Raw genomic sequence first — 19,028 nt, forward strand, 5'->3', positions numbered from 1 at the left:
TCGAAAGTCCCCTGAAAGTATCACCGCTTTGACGTTGACATTAAACAATCCAGCCCCCTGGCGTCCCAAACCCCAGGGCCGTTTTGATACACGGATCTTCGTACCGAAATGTATATATGGAGGGATCCCAAATTTATCATAAATCATAAAGGACGAGTCATTTTTCTGCCTTACAATTCGAGCCCAGCTGGATGAGGCAGACAACTCCAAGCCAGCCAGGTAAACTTAGAATATATTGGTAGAAGTAAACGTGGCTCCGGTACCGAACATGATCCAAACACTACGTACGCCATCCAATGCTGTTAGAATCAGACGGCATAGACCCGAGGATGCGTCACTCGCATATGTTTGGATTGAGAGGTACCTAACATATAGGGCAGGTAGGTTAGGTACATAGAGGTACTAAATATTAAGAACTAGGACTATTGGTAGGTTATTACGAGTTAGCATTAACAATGATATTTCCGGTACCATTACAGAATATGAACGAAATTAGAAGAGCCAATATATTAACCCATGGTAAGCCATTTTGACCTGACGTGGAATACCACATGGCTGATCATAAAGAAATACCTTAGTTGCCTGTTAAACCTATCTGTGGACCTATGTTTAATGTACTTGGACAATAGGGGACATGAAGTATAATTTGAAAAATTAATAGAACAGATCTCGAAGTACCGCTCTTGTATTTTATTTTGTAGAGTACTATCAAGATACAGCTTCGTTTTTCGAATGCCTGGCTTCAAGATATCGGTAGAAATAGAAGCTACCTTACCTACCTTACACTAGAGCTGCATGGTGCCAGATTAAGCCTGTGGCGGTGTGGGATGAATATGTAAATATGTATGGCTTGAGATACCCCTACACGCAAGGTGGAAATTGATAAGAAACAGTAGCAAGTTCTAGAAGCAATCGAGAGTGATTTCGAAGAGTTCTTAATCTTCAGCTATGATAAAATATCACTTACGGTTTAGGAAAGATGCGAGCAGAGCCGCCGGAGTGGCCCGGGATGATATCACCTACAGCCAGAGGTGTCATATCACACAAGCATCTACATGTGATATGATTATTGAGTGATTTAAAATTGTGGCTTATGATTTCATGATGCGTTTAGCATCGCCATTGCGTCTATGACGTCGCTGACGTCAGTGATTTGTCTGAATTGAATAATAAATGGAAGATACGGCGAGTATTTCTGTGAGAATTGAGTTCTGTATTCATTATCAAAATTCAACTTTCAAGCTACCTATCACATAACTTATAACCATCACACGAATACACAAAATGGCACCTTCATCAGAGACTCTACGCAACATTGCCGACCAGGCCGAGCGTGACCTAAATAGCTACGAGGCCAAGACCGGTGCTAACAGGACCTCTCGTAACGACGAGGCCGGTGTGGACACGAGAGTAGAGAAGAAGTTCCCCGGCGCCGACGTGCGCTATGACACAGACTTATCCACCAACGCCAGCTACAACAAGCGAATTCCGCCCGAGGAAGGCGGAGATGTAGATTCTCGTGGCCGGTACGATTCCCCCCCTCCCAGTTTTCCATCAGTCGTATCTACCTAACCTAGGTAAGCAGTTAACTAACCCATCTCACAGACAAACCCGCGGGGAGCATTTCGAAGGCGTCGGCGGCCCCGAAAACAAACTCGCGCGGGAAGCGCGGGACTTCGGCGGCGACGACGAGTTCAACGCAGCCGGTAGCCAGCGCCGGGAAGTCGGGTCGTCGGACGTGACGGAGTCGACTGGTGGATCCGGGCGGAGCGACGCGTTCGCCCAGGGCAAGGAGGCCGTGCAGGCGAATATCGAGGGTACTAAGTATAACCCGCGCAAGGACCACGTCAAGGGGTCTAATTACTATACACCCGAGAGCGTGCCGGGCAGCATCTCGGCTGAGGGATACGAGGCCCCGGAGAGCGTGATTCAGAGCTCGAGGGAGGCGGAGAGGTATGAATAGGGGGAGGAGCGGATGATGCATTAGTACATTAGCTCCTTTTATTGACCATCGATGATAGAACGAGTCAACCCATAGAACAGCCGGAACTGATAAACAGCGGTAATACGCTTCATGGTAGATGTATTAATGCTTTAGAGCTATTGCTTTTCGAAGCCTTGAAATGACAGTTGCTTCGTAAAAGCTCAATCTATTATAACTATGCCATGGTATGACTTTATCACAAACATGACAGTTTCTCTCCCATACACAATGTCATTAAACGATCTAGAAAATCCATAATTAATGCAGTGTCATGATATGAAGAAGTAGGAAGAGAACTACGTCTTCGCTCAAAGAGCTAAAAGCGCAACAGGAGCGAGATCACTAGTCTAGGCCTCTAACATGGAATATCCAGGTTTTGCTATATCCCTTAATTTAGGTAAACCTGGATAAAATGTACTTTAAGAGTAAATAGTTAGTGGTGCTAGCCATTATCTAGAACAGAGAATGTTCTTAGTATGTATCTCATAGTAATTGAATCCCGTCGCTTAGGTTTAGAGTTCCTTACAGAACAACGAAGTTGTTTCTATGCCTTCCAGATTTACCTCGTGATAGTACGTATGTAATGCTAGATACATTAGGTAGAGGTAGGTATGTATTAAGCAATCAGTAACAGGGGCGGGAACTTGATCTAGAGATGAGATGCTATTATCATCCTATCGTACGCATAATCCCTCGTGGTATGCTCCCCTGAGTTGTGTGTTCATCGTCTTCTATTCTAAAGGATTTGCCGTATCGTAAGGATTATCAATTGGTCGAATATCAGGGGTCTGGATATCTCGCATTTTCGAGCATGGAGTAAGGCTTCTGTAGCATCTTGGTCGACACTATCTTGCTAAGTTGTTCTCGCTGCTTCGCCAGTTGACATCTTCTGAGAAACATATAAAGTGGTCGCTGTCCGCGGAACCCGAAGATTTCACACGAAGTTCCCTTCGATTTCGCTTTGAGGGCTTATTGGGGTGAGACTAGGTTTAGATGCCGAAAATCCCGCTCCGAATTCTTTGGACGTATGATGCGAAAAATTGTAAGTTAATTAGATCGTGAAGAGTAGAAATACCTTAAAGATCGTATTGCTGACGATGTGGTCGGCTGATATCATGCTAGACCGCCTATCAGTGTTCTCGAACGTTGTTTGGCCCCTATCTCCCCGTTGCTATGGAAGCTCATACGGTAACGCTAGACTAAGACGATGTTGATTGGATCATCTCGTTTGAGATCTATCCATCTCAGTCTCATTCTTTTTCTTTGCATTAATAATATGACGTCTGATGTTTAATAATCTCTAGCGCTTATTTGGACACGAAGATGATATGGATGTGGTAGCAACTATTTCTGAAGTCGAAGACATCTAGCAAACGAAAGACGATATGTTTAATATGATATTCTTATAAGGCATCTAACACCCGAAAAGGATTTGAATCCTTCAACCACAGTCTATCCTGATGCATGAATCAGAGATTGTAGATAAAAGTCTCCAAAAAATGCATCTTGGGAAATATACTATTATTCGATATACATACCTAACTACGCTACTTTGTAGATATCTTTGGGCACTGTCAAGCTAAAATTACATATCTTACAAATGGGTCGAAGTTCTACCGATAGTTTACTGTACATAATGTGACCAGAAGCCCGTAGAGCAGGGGACGATCTTTACGATGTCACATCGCATATACGAGGAATCCAGGCACTGCGCCAATTTGACTGAAAGGACTACCCAGTCTAACCAGCATTGTATGTGTCTTACAGCTCTGAGAAGCACATACTAGTGATGCTTTGAGCTTTATCTATCCTAGGTCTTAGGAGCCTTGATGGCCACGTGCGGAGCGGCTGATACGATGTGACCAATGAGACGAAGTCGCTGTCTACCATCGCCTCAACGCGGAGTATCTCCGTTATGATGTCTGTCTTCCATCTCTGTTCTCCGCCTCGGTGACCTCGTGATGGTCACCGTCTCTCCTCCGACAGACGAAAGAGCTATTGGCATATAAATTGGATGCCCTGCCACCTATCTAATGATAATTTACCTCCCAATCAGACATCACCTCAACAATTTCCGATTAGACCATCTCATTATCCTCTAATAGACTTAATATTATTCTACTATACCGATAAAAATCATGAGGTTCCAACTCTCGTCGCTACTTGTCGGCATCGCTGCCGCTGTAGTATCTGCCCAAGATGTCCCGCAGACTGGACCGTTCGCCCTCCACATAACAGGAAAAGAAGGCAGCTCTATCGACGGTTAGTCTTCTAGCTAAATTTACCAGAAATGGGAAGCTTATATCTTATATAGGATATGCCGGCTCGTGCCATGCTGGTGCTGCCATTGAGGGATTGTGCTACAATGCTGGAGCGCTTCCCGACGGTATTTCCTTCCAGTACTACTTCAACGCTTCTAGTTACACCAAGGTCGACGATAACGACGTCGGCACGCTTGTGTGGAAGCTCCCTTACAACGACGGAAGCGGCAACCAAGCTACTGTGGATCAAGCTCTAGGACTCCAGTTCGCTGTGAACAGCAACGTCGCTTCGCTGCTGTTTGGCTTATCCAACTACTACTTCAATGTTGGTTTCGACAAGGACAGCAAACTATTCGGCTGGACCTACATCGACGACTCAACCTTCACCCCCGGAACGAATCCATTCCCCAGCGGTAACGGAACGGCATACTATCAATGGTATGTATATCATTCTACTTTGTTGATCGAGGCATCTGTTTCCTAGACCATCTTAAATGCCTTTTATTTCATGCAGTGACTGACCATAAGCAGGTATGTGTGCTGGCAATACTTTACTAGCTACTACTACCAGTCAGTTGGATGGACCTCAACCGGGGCGCCTCACAACCCAACTTGCGAGCCCGTTGATATTACCCAAGAGTTCCCCTCATCTTCCTAATATCGCATAATATTGGCTCTATTCCAAGTTTAATAGCTTTGAATGCCTACAGCTCTCAATAATTAGTTTATTGAATGAGAGCTAGGGTTGGCGGTCTTATGGTGATGATTATTTATGAGAAGTACGAAAGTTGGACGGTATATATAGCTAAGTGACATAATAGCGAATATAATCTTAATTCTGTTCGGTTTTAAATACCATACTCTGTAGAAGATGGCTAGTGCTTAAGAAGGGGCTTCGAAACTCTCGTAGGAAGTATATCATTGTGCTAGGTCTATTTGCTACACTCAGATAGTTGAGTCTTTCCCCATTTTGATCACGGGGGTTGAATTGAAGCTACTACTAATCCAGCGAAGCCACGATCGTTCAGGAAGTATGTAAAGGCGATAACATAGAAATGTGACCGGCGTCTAAGGCCAACTTGTCTACTGGGTCTTGGAAACCCTTTGAGGTCAAAGCCTTACCGCCCAAGTCTACGCTTAGACCCGCGTTACTGTTCATGGATGAATAGTAATACCATATACCCGTCAACATAATCATCGTAGCCGGCGTTGCTGGAGTGCGGGTCGGGATTATCCGTAGATCGTGTCTGAATACCTAGTGTAACGACACAGTAGTTGGGTGCTGCGGAAAAAAAGACAAGGAAAAAAACGAAAAAAGCAACTTCTGTCCGACGGTAGATACCCGCATGTTTGCATCAGTTTGACTGTACTTTTCTTGCGAGATACCTATACCAATAATCTAAGAGATATCGGGCCGTAAGCGATCCATTGTGCTACTAAATAGCTTCAGCCTCCTGGTTGTTTGTGGTTTTACTAATTCCGAAGGTATCTCTTGGTTTTGGACAAGCAGGAATTTTCCAATCATGGGCTTGCAATCCTATATTGCCTCGAAGCATTAGGTACCTGTCAGTAAAATTTCTCCCCTGATTTATTTGAGGCTTGCATCAATCCTTGTCGGCATACATGAGGCATATGCAACTGCTGCAGGACGGGAAATGCCAAATATTGGATACTTGCAGTATCTTGCAGATATTAATATGTCCCTCAACGTTCAGCTTATAACAAACACCCAATGAAGAGGAAGTGCAACCCCAGAGACCCTCGTCGTGTAATTAGTGAACATGCTGTAGATGTGTCGAGCTATCAAACATTGCCCGCTCGTTACTATCTCACCGAATCGGCTGTCTTCAACTTAGGCGACCGCCAAGCAAGGGAAATGTCACGATGTTGCGAATTTGAGAACGAGGTACCGATTAATTCGCCAGCCCGGGGAAACGTGTTGTCCGACTGCTGACGAATCCCTTGCCGGAATGGGATCGGTCAAGCTGACCTAGGGTATATAGGTAGTTATGATATATAATGAGACAGAAATGCGTTAGAAGTTCTTCGATCAAGGCGTCGACGGTAACAAGTCTGTTATTCGTTAGTCTAAGTTGCGGATTTCTTGTGAATGCAGCCAACATATAGAAGCATCTATCTCAGCCTACAACCTAAACCTGACATACTTATTGAGAGCTGGAACTATCCCGAGATAGCCATGATGGTTACCTTTCATAGTCTGATCACGGCTTTCTTTCTTCTCACCCCCGCAACTTGGGCGCTCCCACACCCATTCGAAACTGCCGTCACGGTGACGATTATTGACTCTACGGAGGCACCCCCCGGAGGATACGGACACCCCCCGGCCAGCACTCCCACTCCGACCGGGATCACGAATTCGACGACGAGCGCGACGGCGCCACCAACTACGACATTTCCCTTATCATCCTCTGCGTCGTCGTCCCAGGGTAGTTTTACGGGACACTGCGATTACAGCTACTGTAATTCCGGCAGCAATGTTTGCTTTTATTGGGCCGGGTACACGTCGTGGGACGTATCGCGAGGCCCGATACCTGGCGAAGTTCCTACCATCCTTGGGCCTTGCTAAGTTGGATGACGGGGGTGGATTGAGCTATATCTCTTGGAGATGCCGAGGCGGTGGGTGAATTTTACTAGATGTGATTAGGAATAGGTATAGGGGCGAGCATTCTGAGTACCTTGGGCAATCCTATCATTCCTTGAAAAGGTCGTGGGCAATAAGAACCGCATGGAAAGGAAATTCAAGGGGGACAGTCAGATCTGTCGTCCATATATAGGTACATTTGGAGCTGAACTACTTAAATACATGAACACCGTTCAACCGTTCCCTATGCAAACTCGACGTACGTTTCCACCCGATATCACGCAGCTAAAAGCGAAGTGTAAGCATACCGATCAATCACAAAAATAAAGGCGGACGTCTAGGTTGGTTACTTACTAGGACCGCCGATAGTAGTAGTGATGGGACCGCTCTCGACATACACGCCCGAGAAGAAGAAGTCCTCGACGCCGTCGGAGTAGCCAGAGCGCGGCAGCTCGAGAATACCCAGGTGCCAGTCGGCGCCGTTAGACGAAGTCGACGTCTTAACGGGGGCTACCAGTTGCTTCAGCTCGTCGCCGCCCTCCGAGTGCCAGAAGCCGACCGAGCCGCTACCGAAGTCGATTTCGAAAGCCACGTTGTGCCAAACGTTGGGCTTCCACTCCGTCTTCCACTTGGAGTTTTGCGAGACCATGCTGTGTGGGGAGTATCATATTAACAAGTGCTACTTATATACATAGGTAGGTACTGTTTCCAGCGCCTCGGCACTGAGAAGCGTGCCCTGGGAAAAGAGTATGGCATGGACACTTACAACTGCAAGTTGGGGTTCTCGGCGCCCTGCTCACCGGAGATCCAGCCGTACTTCAACTCGGTAAAGTGGCTTTCGAAGAAGCAGATCTGGTGCTCGCGGTTCTGAGACGGGGCATTGGTATCCTTGCGGAGTATGCTGAAGTGGTAAAACACTTTGCCGCTGTTGATAGCAGCCTTAGTCTGGGGGATCAGCTCGATGCGTCGCATGTTCTGTCCATTCCAGAAGGCGGTCGAGTCCAATGTAAACTTGGCTCCCTGCTTCGATACCGTGTCCGCCGGGTTCTTGAAGTCGGGCGAGAAGTTGATGTACTTTTCGACCGAGCCCGATCCGTGGATGTAGTATTGGTACGGTCCGACTTGGTTACCCCACGACCATTTGTTCAAGTCGGCTGATGTGCCCAGGTCGTTGAATCGTCCGTCCCAAAGAACGGCCGCGCTGGCGACGGCAGCCAGCGCTGAAAAGAGAGTAACCTTCATCTTAGAGGACCTAAGATATCTTGGCGACTACCTTGTAGGTGTTGGAAGGGAATGCGCGGGCCCGGTTAAAGGGTTATGCGGATTGAAATAGTCAAAGAATGAACCCGGTGTTAGAGTGTCATGTACGGCTTCCTGAGGGCGGTGGCGTTTTATACACGACGGTACGATGGGGACCATTCATCGTGCCATTAGCACCCCAACCGGGAAACGTGCACGGGACAGGGGTTCCATTAAGGAGAGATGGTCCAAGCACGGCCTAGATTCAATCTAAAGATGGCAGGCCGGACCGTAGGAAGACGACTAGGAAGAGGTCTATAGCAAAGCTTGTAGTGAACCGCGGATAGGAGCCTCCGACGATCTTGCCCCGGAGATCATATTATATTGAACGTGGGGGACTAAGGGTCGTGGAATTTAGCCTATTCAGATATGTAGACCATACTAGCCGTTCTACTTCCCGCTATTCCCCATGGTGGATCTCTTTGCGGATCAAAACGTGTCTTAGCTTTTAAGCAAGCATTTATTAGCGTGCTGAAAAGAGCTGTAAGGATTACATGTAGAGTACCTACAGATATAAGGTAACTTAGGTATACATATCATCTGAGGCAATTTACATCAACTACCCCTCGGCAACCAACCAAAAATCCTGATAACTAAAGCATGAATTGTGTATGTCTATCGCCTGCGGGGCTCAGAGTGTCATGCGGGTAGGGAGACACAAGGAGATATAGATGAACCTTTCGCGAACTCATCGATGAACATCGTGAGCAATCCTCAGGATAGCCCACCGGGGGCATGTTTAGTATTCCAATCCCGCACCGAAGCTACTGTTTCTAGCTACGGTCGCTTGTTCTAAACTGACTCTGGGCCGGTCGATACTCCTCTTGCTCTGTGATGTACTCGGTCGTGAATCGATTGGGTCACCTTGTTCTGCAGCATAAACAGCAGCTGCCGGTATCGACGTATCCTCGCGGATTCTGTGAATGAAGTACGCAGCTACAAGTGCGAAGAAGCCTCCTGAGGCTAAGACAATAGCAATGCTGTGGTCGCCAGGAACGCCTCTTGGTTTCTGGAAAATACGGAAGATAATGCTGGAAGCAAGAGTAGCGATGAACTGTGGTGAAGCAATAGCCATATTGTGGATACCGAGGATAACACCGGCTTGGTCTGGTTCCGCCTCGTCAACTTGCAATTGAGACTCCTCGTCGAGGAGCCCATCGTCAGAGTCGGCAATATCTAACTGCCCACCTCGCGCGACTGATCTCATTTGTTGTTTTCGAGCTCGGTATAAAATATCGCGACGACTGATTTCGGCGCTAATGATGGCCCATGGTGCCCAGAGTGCCAAAGCCCATGTAATACCAAGAAGGCCAATAAGCGCGGTCGCAGCCTCAACTGTTCGGACGAGCACTGTACAAAACATCACACCAGCAAACAGGATTTCCGACAACATCCAGGCTCTTCGCAAGGTAAACCCGGGAATGACTAGACGGGCTAGGAAACTCTTGTTATCGGAAACAGAACTTCCAAGAAGCGCAGGAGCTTCTCCGGGCGCATTTGCAACAACAGGGTTGTTATCATACGTCGGGTCGATGAAGAAAGGAAGCAGAACGTTAGTTGCTAGACTGGTGACGGCGAATATTAATAGGGCAAAGGTGCCCACTCTGGTAGCCCTCTCGTAAAGCTCATCCAACTCTTCGGGACTCATGTGGGGATTCTCTTCTAGGAAGGGCTCGACGTAAATTTCTCCGATATAGGATGATGTGTAGAACAGCATGGGAAAGAAGCCGATCCACGCTGCAAACTGGACAATGCAAACCTTGGAGACTTGCGGTGGAAGTCTTTTGATCGCAGCAAATATCTTCACAAAAAACGACAGAAGGCCAGGTCGGTCGGTAGCAGGACGTCCGTCAAGTTGAGGATTTCGCTCCTTAATGGCTACAACGCTCAATATCACCGTCGAACAAAGCGCAATGCTCGCAATGGCGCAAAGATCTTTAAACTGAGTGCTCCCAAACCACCAAACATATTTCGGTAGGTCAATTCCACCAGCGATGTACCCAATAATGTTGCCGACACCCACAAGCCTGCTAGCCATAGAGTTTGCAGCCTCTTGTTGATGCGACGGCGCGCAATCAACGATGAAGGCCCTAATAGATGCCTGAACTGTATTGACAGCAACATCTAGAACGTAGATCCAGATGACAGCGACAACAATAATGGTGATTTTCACTGTATGGGAATCGGAGTCAACTCCAAACAAGCTGAAAAGCCCCCCGATGATCTCTCGAATCCACGCAAGAAACATATAGGCTAGCGACGTGGCGGCAGCACCGCCGAGCATAAATGGCTTGCGCCTCCCCCAGGACACTCTGCAGTTATCACTGAGCATACCGACATATGGCTGTACTAGAGTTCCAGTAAGCGGACCGGCGACCCATACAAGAGCCATTAGAGATTTGCTTAAACCGAGAGATAGTAGGTACGGAGTGCCATTAGATAGCTCTACGGCCCAGGCGACCTGCAGTCCTCCAATACTAATCGTCAAGAGTAGTAGGTACCATAAGCTCTTGGTTGTCTGGAACTCCTCCTCTTCAGCCTGTCCCTCATGACCCTCGTCTAGGGAATTGTCTCGGCTGGGGGAGAGGAGAGGAGAGTTCTCATTGAGCCTGTCCGGACCGGCAGCCTCCCCTGCGCTGACCCTTATTGTACTTTCGGACCACGCGGGATCGGCATTATTGTCTAATTTTGAGGACAGATCATATTTGCGATTCGACGAAGATCGATGGTCCGAGGACGAGGACGAGGACGAGGTGCTCGACAATGACGAGGTCATCGGTATGGTTTTGGCAACTAAGCTCGATAATCGATAATATGACGTCTAACAACGAAGGAGAAGTCGGCTACGGAAAACAAGGGAAACTAACGGTGGAAACGTGGTTGTCAACTTTATGTTGTTATGCGCATGCCTGTCAAGCGTAAAAGGTTATGGATGTAGAGAAGTTTCGGTAGACCGGGGTCGGATGAATTTAGCCGTCTATGTAGAAGGTAGTTGATGTATGGAATTAAATGTCACACGGTCTCGAACTCGAGGCAATAGCACGAGTCGCATAAGACCCCGAGTACAGCTAGAATGGTGGCGCGTGGTGGCGCGTGGTAACTGGTTAGCATGAAGAACAAGGGATAAGCTGGAAACTACCCAAGGTGGTAGTAGTAAGTAACGTGTTAATAGGCAGTCCAAGACGCTAGTTATAATGCGCATGACTTGAGGAAATGGATGCTAATAAACCAGTCGGATTGCCGAAACTCGTTGGATTAGGTACATTATTCGATTATTAGTCGCGATGACATCAGGCACCTTGCGACGTAATGGGACTAAAGTAGACTGTGGAGAGAGGCTAGACTCTGTCTGGTTTAGACTTAAACTTTGTCTTTAGTACATAACACTTGTCACCTTCAAGTCGCAACTTTTCTTCAATATTCTCAAGAGTCATGTCTAGAGATTAATGTATACCTATGTATACCTATTGGTGTAAATTGTACCTACACATAGGTAGTACGCGTGTTACTCGTGTTTTATTAGCCTAGTGGAAGAGCTATTTAATCATAAAGCCTACCTCTCCTTGAAGTTTATAACGATTTAAGATAAAACCGTAAGCGGGGTAGAGGCACACTTGTATTCTAGTTATGTGCCTATCTAGTGAGATATCGCTATAACGGGACTAAGCCGTAAAGTCCGTTCCCGCCTCAGCTTGCTTTAGGTAAGTATTTACAGGTGGGTCAGGCCCTGCAGGTGTAGTGTACCTGTACCTACTACGTACGCATTTTGCGGTAGTGCGGCGCAATCAGCAATCAGTAGCCAGGAATAGTAGAAGGTGCAAGCTGTCGATTTCAACTTCTCGCATTGATCAAGCGCAATAAACCGAATTTGACCTCAACTCGTCCTCACTTCTCATCGCATCACATCACATCAAACCGAGCAACTAGGACTCTCGACGTTTCATGCGTTCTCACGCCCGATTCTCAGTGCTCAGTTTGGAGCAAGAAATCTATATTCTACCCAAGCATCAGCACCCGACTTGACGTCTTTGTCGCGACCATGTTGACAGAAATTGCCGGCTCCATTATGGAGCTTGTTCGTACGCCAACCAATTCTGATCCATCATCACATCTATAACTTACCTAACCATAATGCCCTGTAGGACGAGAGGACGAAGAGACAGATCCCGATGGTATGATATTATTACCTGATTGCCCAGCTTGCGGCTCGCGGCTCGAGGCTCGAGGCTCGAGGCTGCATATCGACTTGATCTAACAACTTATCAGAGGCCGACTCGGGGCAGAAGGAAATATTCGCATCGTGGGCGCTATTCATATCAATTGTGCTCCTCATAATTGCCTTCTTCACCAGCTATATGCTACAGCAGAAGAAGGTCCAAGCTGTCCATGAAACAGTAATCTCTATCTTTGCTGGTTGGTCATAGAACGAGAAGAACATGATGATAACAATAAGCTGATCTTGAATAAATAGGAATGACCGTAGGGTTAATTCTTAGAGTGAGCACCGGCCATTCTATTCGACAACTCGTTAGCTTCGACTACCAGATCTTCTTCAACTTACTGCTGCCACCCATCATCTTAAACTCCGGATACGAGCTACACCAAGCCAATTTCTTTCGGAACATTGGTACCATCCTGACCTTTGCCTTCGCCGGTACTTTCTTGTCTGCCGTAGTAATCGGCTTGCTATTATGGTTGTATACCCGAATACCGCTTGAAGGGCTCGAAATGACGTTTGTTGATGCCATCTCCGTTGGTGCAACTTTATCTGCTACAGATCCAGTCACTATCTTGGCCATCTTCAATACGTACAAAGTGGACCCAAAATTGTATACCGTGATCTTTGGCGAGTCTATCTTGAACGATGCTATTGCGATCGTCATTTTCGAGACCGCGCAGAAGTACAAGAGCGATTCCGCAGGTGCATATGGATTTTTGAGCTTCCTCGAAGGTGTGGGCATTTTCTTGCTCATCTTCTTTGGTAGCTTGCTTATCGGGGTTCTGGTTGGGGTTGGTACCGCGCTGGCTCTGAAATTTACCTATATCAGGAGGTACCCTCAAATCGAAACTTGCTTGATCGTGCTGATCGCATATGCGAGCTACTTCTTTTCTCAAGGAGTAAAGATGTCGGGTATGTCTTTGCTCTCGTATCCTATTCATCCTATTCTAATAAGGTAGCATCTAATACTCGGTAGGTATCGTGTCTTTGCTGTTCTGCGGCATTACTCTCAAGCACTACGCATATTTCAACATGTCACGACGAACACAACTCAGTACCAAGTACTTCTTCCAAATATTAGCCCAACTTTCCGAAAATTTCATCTTCATCTATTTAGGGTTATCATTATTCACGGATAATGACCTCCAGTTTCAACCGCCTCTGATAATTGTCACTATCGTCGCCGTTTGTGCCGCACGATGGGTAGCCGTGTTTCCGTTGTCTAGAGCTATCAATTGGTTCCACCATTACCGGGCACGGCGTCAGGGTAAGGAGGTTAGCGACGAACTTCCGTATAGCTACCAAGCTATGCTATTCTGGGCCGGTCTACGGGGAGCTGTCGGTGTGGCGCTGGCCGCTTTATTAACCGGGAAAAATTCATACGCGCTGAAGGCTACTGTGCTCGTTGTGGTGGTGCTCACTGTGATCATCTTTGGTGGCACTACGGCGCGAATGTTGGAGATACTGGGTATTAGGACGGGTGTTGTCGAAGAAGTTGACAGTGACGACGAATTCGACATCGAAGCTGCGCCATCGGGCTCTTATTATAAACGGTCTGGGACCGGAATCGGGTACAATCCCCGACAGAGAAATGGGTCTGTGCGTCTTAATCGGGTGGATTCTGGGAGACTCCAGCAACCCGCTGGACCAGAACGAGGAAGTTATGTATCAGGGCATCGTTCACCGTCTTTCCCAACATCACGTGCTACTAGTTCCAGCCGTAAGGGGTCTCGCCAAGTTGGTGAGGATGTCGAACGAGCGGATCTCCTAGGCCGTAGCGGTAATGTGACCGACTCGGATCTCGGGAGCGATATCGATACATCAGATCTCCCGCCTCCAGCACGCAAAGCACCGCGGAGCCCTATTCTTACGCCTAGCGGGACGTCAGAAGAGGAAGGTGTATTCTCATACCCAACCTCAGGTCACCGAGAGGCAGCACCTATTTCTACTAGGGCAGCTATTAAGCAATTACTTACCGCCCAGGACCCCCAGGCCTTATTTAGACAACTTGATGAGGATTACATCAAGCCTAAACTGCTCCTTGATGGGGGTAACGGAGGCCCAAGCGGTGGGAGAGGGAACGGTGACGAGGACTCCGAATGAGCCGAGTGATAGGGGAATATTTAAAGGAGGTACACCGATCTCCGCGCACGAATGAATTCTGTAATATACTATGTAAATCAGAGTTCCATTGGCATTTTAAGGTTATAGACATAGTGTTTAAGCATCGCAAACTATTACTGTACGATAATAGGGTGGTTTGTTAGTACATAGCTTATGCCTGGCGTTGTATTATGGTGTAACATTGACATATGTCCCGTCGTCGTTATCGATATGCATTTGAGATGACTGGATGATTGATGAGGGCTGTGAGGCTGCGAGGTAACAGTGGTTGGCTGTGTTGCTACTCGCTAGCCCTAAATAAGGAATGCTTTACTTGCAGCGGATCCCGTTCAGCCCGTTCTAAACTTCGTCATCCCTGAACCCCTTGGGTAGTATCTGCGGATTACATATATGTGATATATCAAGGCTATTTATCGAGTTTATGCATTTATGCAATCTTGTGCTACGTACCCCTTAGACCTTAGGGGATCTAGTGGGGACGATTACGGGGACGTTTACAGGTGGCACAGGTTGTTACGAAACAACTAGACAAATGGGAAAAGGGACCGACTTTATGTATTAACAACCCCTACATGGTACAGTTTAGTTCACCACGTCTAATTCACCACGTTTAACCGTGTTGAAGTCTAAATACTAACAACACAAAGCCACCTAGGACATCGCTTCTTAGGTGTGTTTACACAAATAGACTCACTTTTACTACTAATATTCCGCTTGTCTGTTCAGATATGCGTCCGTTATAGCTGCAAGGCGCATGCTATCTGCCTCGATGCCAGAAACGTGAAGATACCCCCGACCGTGCCATCCCTTTACCGACTCCCACCTCGTCTGCTCGTCTCCTCGTCTGCTCGTCTCCTCGTCTGCTCGTCTTCCCGTCTCCTTTACCATAGACTCTACCTCGAGTCGACAGCATGGCTTCGTATAGTAATACAATGCCAATGGCAGCCCCTCGGCCTGGTCAACAGGCCAGTTACGGTGCGCCAATGCAGAACCACGCCCCAATACCAGGTATACATGGACACTCCGCTCCTGCTGGTACCTTCGCTCCGGGCACCAAGATACAGGTCGGCAACCATAGGGTAGTAATCCAGAAATACCTATCCGAAGGCGGGTTTGCACATGTCTATCTCGTCAAGTTACCACGCCCCGTCGATGGAACCGATCTGGCTGTGTTGAAGAGGGTTGCTGTACCGGACAAGGAGACTCTCCGCGGGATGCGGACGGAGGTTGAGACGATGAAGCGGCTTAAGGGGCACGAAACAATTGTTACATATATCGATTCGCACGCGTCCGAGATTAAGGGCGGCAGCGGATATGAAGTGTTCCTACTTATGGAATACTGTAATGGCGGGGGACTGATCGACTTTATGAATACCCGGTTACAGCACCGTCTTACCGAGCCCGAGATCTTGAATATCTTCTCCGATGTTGCAGAAGGTGTCGCCTGCATGCATTATCTCAAACCTCCTCTGCTGCACCGAGACTTGAAAGTTGAGAACGTCCTCATCACAGTAAATGGGTCCAAGATGAAGTTTAAGCTGTGCGATTTTGGTTCGGCGGCCCCTCCGAGACCTGCACCTCAGACTGTCGTAGAATGCCGCTTGATGGATGAAGACATTCAAAGGCATACTACATTACAGTACAGAAGTCCGGAGATGATTGACGTATACCGAAAGCAGCCAATAGACGAGAAATCGGATATCTGGGCTCTGGGAGTGCTCCTCTACAAGCTCTGCTACTATACTACGCCATTTGAAGAGCAAGGGCAGCTAGCCATTTTGAACGCAAGCTTCAGGTTTCCTAGTTACCCAATATTCTCCGACAGGTTAAAACAATTGATCGGTAAGGTATACAATCCGGTACTGGAACGTCTATACTAAGCAATCTCATAAAGCATCCATGTTACGAGAAGACTTGCGATCTCGACCAAATATTTACCAAGTGCTCCGAGAAAGTTGTCGGATGCAGGGACGTGAAGCGCCTATACACGACGTAGGTATAATTCCCCGGTCTCTCAATATTCATCTAACGTGTTATAGATTTATTCCGGACAATCCCAGTCGGAGACTAGGAAAAGCGAGAATCAAGCAACTGCTGGCAAGGAGAGCAGGGGCACGCCAGGTATAGGCGCTGTATATTCCCCTCCGCAGCTACCACAGACTCAGGCACTCCCGGATATTACACCCATGAGGCGTGGTAGGCCAACTATTTCCAGTCAGTCTGCTCCAAAGCAAGCAGCTAAGCCAAGCCCATCTCCGGCGAGAATCACAAGTGGTGATCCGTTTGCTGCGCTAGACTCTAAAACAGGGCCCGGCACCGAGGCGGATGAGCTATCATCTAGGTTCCCAACACTTGACCAATTCTCTCTTCTACATGACCAAGGTTCAAAATTCGACTTTGATAGTCCAGCGTCTCCCGCGGATCCACAGAAGCATATAAGCCAACGCGTCACCGGTCATCTAGCGGACGGAGCATTTATTAGGCCTCAAGCCACAGTAGGAACGACACCAACAGATCAAAGACAGTCAACAGATCTAAGCCGAGTGATTTCGGTAACAGCTGTAACTGAGTTGCGAAAGTCATCGCCGCCACTTGGTTCAGTCAGCAAGCCAGGTTCCGCGCCTCCTAAACAACCCTCGGAGATGAGTCGTGCTTCGGCCATAATATCCAGTAATCCTGAGCTTCAGGCCATTTCTTCCCCTCCGCCGCAAACTCCTCAAGATACCCTAAGTAGACCATCGATGGTCTCAACTGGAACCATGACTAGCACCCCTCCCTCTGAAAGACAAACCCGAGATTACCCTCCGATCCATCGATTCCCTCCAGCAGACCAGAACCGCCCAGCGAGTTTACCTAGACAGCAGGAACCAATAGGCACTGGTCAAAAGCGCCCGGATCTAGGTTATGCGCTCCGGCCTACGCCAACCCCTCGTATCGATTCCATTCAACCATCACCAGCGCATGCTCGGCATTCATCCTCATCCCGTCCATCTCTAGAAAGTGGTCGACCTACCGCCGAACAGCTCGAACCACTATCAAAGGCATCAGTTACCGGAGGACGTCCTAGGCCTGTTAGTACTTATCTCGAATCCGATATGGATTACCTTCGCGAACGGGAGGCAGCACCAAGGCCACTTCGTTCCCCTAGCTATTCACCAAATCTACTTGGGAATGCTTCATCCCCTAGACTTGAGCCCCAGGACGAGACAGCGATAGAGTCGAACGTAGACTTTCTCAGGTCGATGGAGGATTCTGATACGAAGAAGAAAGATAAAGTCACAAAACAGCATACAAAGCGCTCGAGCTTAACTTCCCTGTCGGGTACCAAGAACATCTTGGCCGGGAGGTTTGGTGATGCTTTTAAACGGTTTGAGACTACCCCTTCGGGATCAGGTGCACGAACACCATCCCCACTCAAGGACATGGAGCGTCACGATCTAACCCCCATTGCGGGATCGGAGGCAACCGACGGTCGTAGCGATGATGGGCATCTTGGGGAACCCGAGATGACACCGGAAATGCGACGGGAGCTTGAGCTACAAGCTCTTGCTGAAGAGGAACGGCGAGTGGAGGCTGCGGCTGCGGAATATAAGCAACGAATGGCTGCTCGGGACGGCGGAGGACCATCAGGTTCGCTGCCCAAGAGCATCGGTGGCGTTTCCCGAGCCGTAAGCATACAGAACCGCGTGCAAAATCTGCTAGATGAGTCGCAAAAGTCCTCACAGCAGGTTCAGCGCACAGCGTCCGGCTACGGCAAGTTCTCAGACGCAGCTGCGGCTAAGAGTCGTGTAGAGAAACAAGTTCCCGAAGTTCCCCCGAAAAACTTCACGGGCGGACGAGGCACCACTCCTCTCAAGCCTGTCCCTGCATCTACCGATGCTGCCGCCGCCGCCGCCGCCGCCGCTCGAGGTCGCGCTCAACCCGATCCCAGTTCCCCTGTTAAACCCACGCTCCCGCCGAAACCCACACACCTCAACAAACTCCCTACAGGCAATGCCCGCGCCCGGTCACCACCAAAAACAGCGCCGACACAGCGGCCTCCAGGGCCCGAGCACCGCAGCTCCTCGGAACACCTCGCAGGCGTGGGATTACCAGGGCGGCCCATCCTCGACATGTCCTTCAAGGAGAAGGAGGACTACATCCAGGACTTTGCCAAGAGGTACCCGAGCCTGAGCTCCATCGAGATGGTCGAGCGCGACTTGGATGCCGAGGCGGAGAATAGAGGGAGGAGGTAGGAGATGATGGAGGGAGCACCAGGTTTAGAAATTAGATATTAAGAAGCCGGGGAAACAAACATGTCTCGTCCTATATGTGTACCTACTTACCTACCTTACCTATGTACGATTGACCGGCCCCTCGCGTTATGTTGTGTTGTGTCGGGGTATTCTAGCGTTGGAGAGGCGGCATTTACTTTACTTACCTCACTTACTACTAAGTTCAGTGGCAACACCTCAGCAGACAGACAGATGTAGATGTGGAAAGGCGTTCACAGAAGGGGCAATTGAATACTATCCGCGCGTTTACGGGATATTTAATTAA

At 48.2% G+C, this 19,028-nt stretch overlaps 7 protein-coding genes across 7 annotated transcripts; 5 read left to right on the plus strand and 2 right to left on the minus strand.

The window, feature by feature from the left end:
- Positions 1–933: 933 nt before the first annotated feature.
- F4817DRAFT_184751 (uncharacterized protein) lies at positions 934–2,177 on the plus strand. Its single transcript, XM_049298395.1, has 2 exons — positions 934–1,526; positions 1,606–2,177. The coding sequence occupies exons 1-2, from the start codon at positions 1,285–1,287 to the stop codon at positions 1,961–1,963; spliced, it is 600 nt and encodes a 199-aa protein (XP_049157119.1). The 5' UTR covers positions 934–1,284; the 3' UTR covers positions 1,964–2,177.
- A 1,945-nt stretch (positions 2,178–4,122) lies between these two features.
- Positions 4,123–4,903, plus strand: F4817DRAFT_317884 (uncharacterized protein; the record flags this gene model as incomplete). Its single annotated transcript, XM_049300859.1, has 3 exons — positions 4,123–4,246; positions 4,299–4,683; positions 4,777–4,903. 3 exons carry the CDS (start codon positions 4,123–4,125, stop codon positions 4,901–4,903), a joined length of 636 nt encoding a protein of 211 aa, XP_049157120.1.
- A 1,359-nt stretch (positions 4,904–6,262) lies between these two features.
- F4817DRAFT_343918 (uncharacterized protein) lies at positions 6,263–7,089 on the plus strand. The gene has a single exon (XM_049304077.1). It carries the CDS (start codon positions 6,356–6,358, stop codon positions 6,830–6,832), a length of 477 nt encoding a protein of 158 aa, XP_049157121.1. The 5' UTR covers positions 6,263–6,355; the 3' UTR covers positions 6,833–7,089.
- F4817DRAFT_184770 (uncharacterized protein) lies at positions 6,979–8,487 on the minus strand. The gene is made up of 3 exons (XM_049298397.1): positions 7,614–8,487; positions 7,202–7,497; positions 6,979–7,132 (listed from the first exon to the last, which is right to left on the minus strand). The coding sequence occupies exons 1-3, from the start codon at positions 8,087–8,089 to the stop codon at positions 7,125–7,127; spliced, it is 780 nt and encodes a 259-aa protein (XP_049157122.1). The 5' UTR covers positions 8,090–8,487; the 3' UTR covers positions 6,979–7,124.
- F4817DRAFT_184756 (uncharacterized protein) lies at positions 8,488–11,023 on the minus strand. The gene has a single exon (XM_049298396.1). It carries the CDS (start codon positions 10,920–10,922, stop codon positions 8,886–8,888), a length of 2,037 nt encoding a protein of 678 aa, XP_049157123.1. The 5' UTR covers positions 10,923–11,023; the 3' UTR covers positions 8,488–8,885.
- Positions 11,024–11,710: 687 nt separating this feature from the next.
- Positions 11,711–14,726, plus strand: F4817DRAFT_343922 (sodium/hydrogen exchanger). The gene is made up of 5 exons (XM_049304078.1): positions 11,711–12,225; positions 12,289–12,318; positions 12,413–12,559; positions 12,618–13,277; positions 13,342–14,726. Exons 1-5 carry the CDS (start codon positions 12,186–12,188, stop codon positions 14,466–14,468), a joined length of 2,004 nt encoding a protein of 667 aa, XP_049157124.1. The 5' UTR covers positions 11,711–12,185; the 3' UTR covers positions 14,469–14,726.
- Positions 14,727–14,934: 208 nt separating this feature from the next.
- Positions 14,935–18,887, plus strand: F4817DRAFT_184922 (uncharacterized protein). The gene is made up of 3 exons (XM_049298399.1): positions 14,935–16,331; positions 16,384–16,481; positions 16,529–18,887. Exons 1-3 carry the CDS (start codon positions 15,401–15,403, stop codon positions 18,722–18,724), a joined length of 3,225 nt encoding a protein of 1,074 aa, XP_049157125.1. The 5' UTR covers positions 14,935–15,400; the 3' UTR covers positions 18,725–18,887.
- The last annotated feature ends 141 nt before the right edge of the window (positions 18,888–19,028 follow it).

Source organism: Daldinia loculata (assembly GCF_022478755.1).
Source record: "Daldinia loculata strain CBS 113971 unplaced genomic scaffold F4817scaffold_40, whole genome shotgun sequence".
Taxonomy (NCBI): Eukaryota; Fungi; Ascomycota; class Sordariomycetes; order Xylariales; family Hypoxylaceae; genus Daldinia; species Daldinia loculata.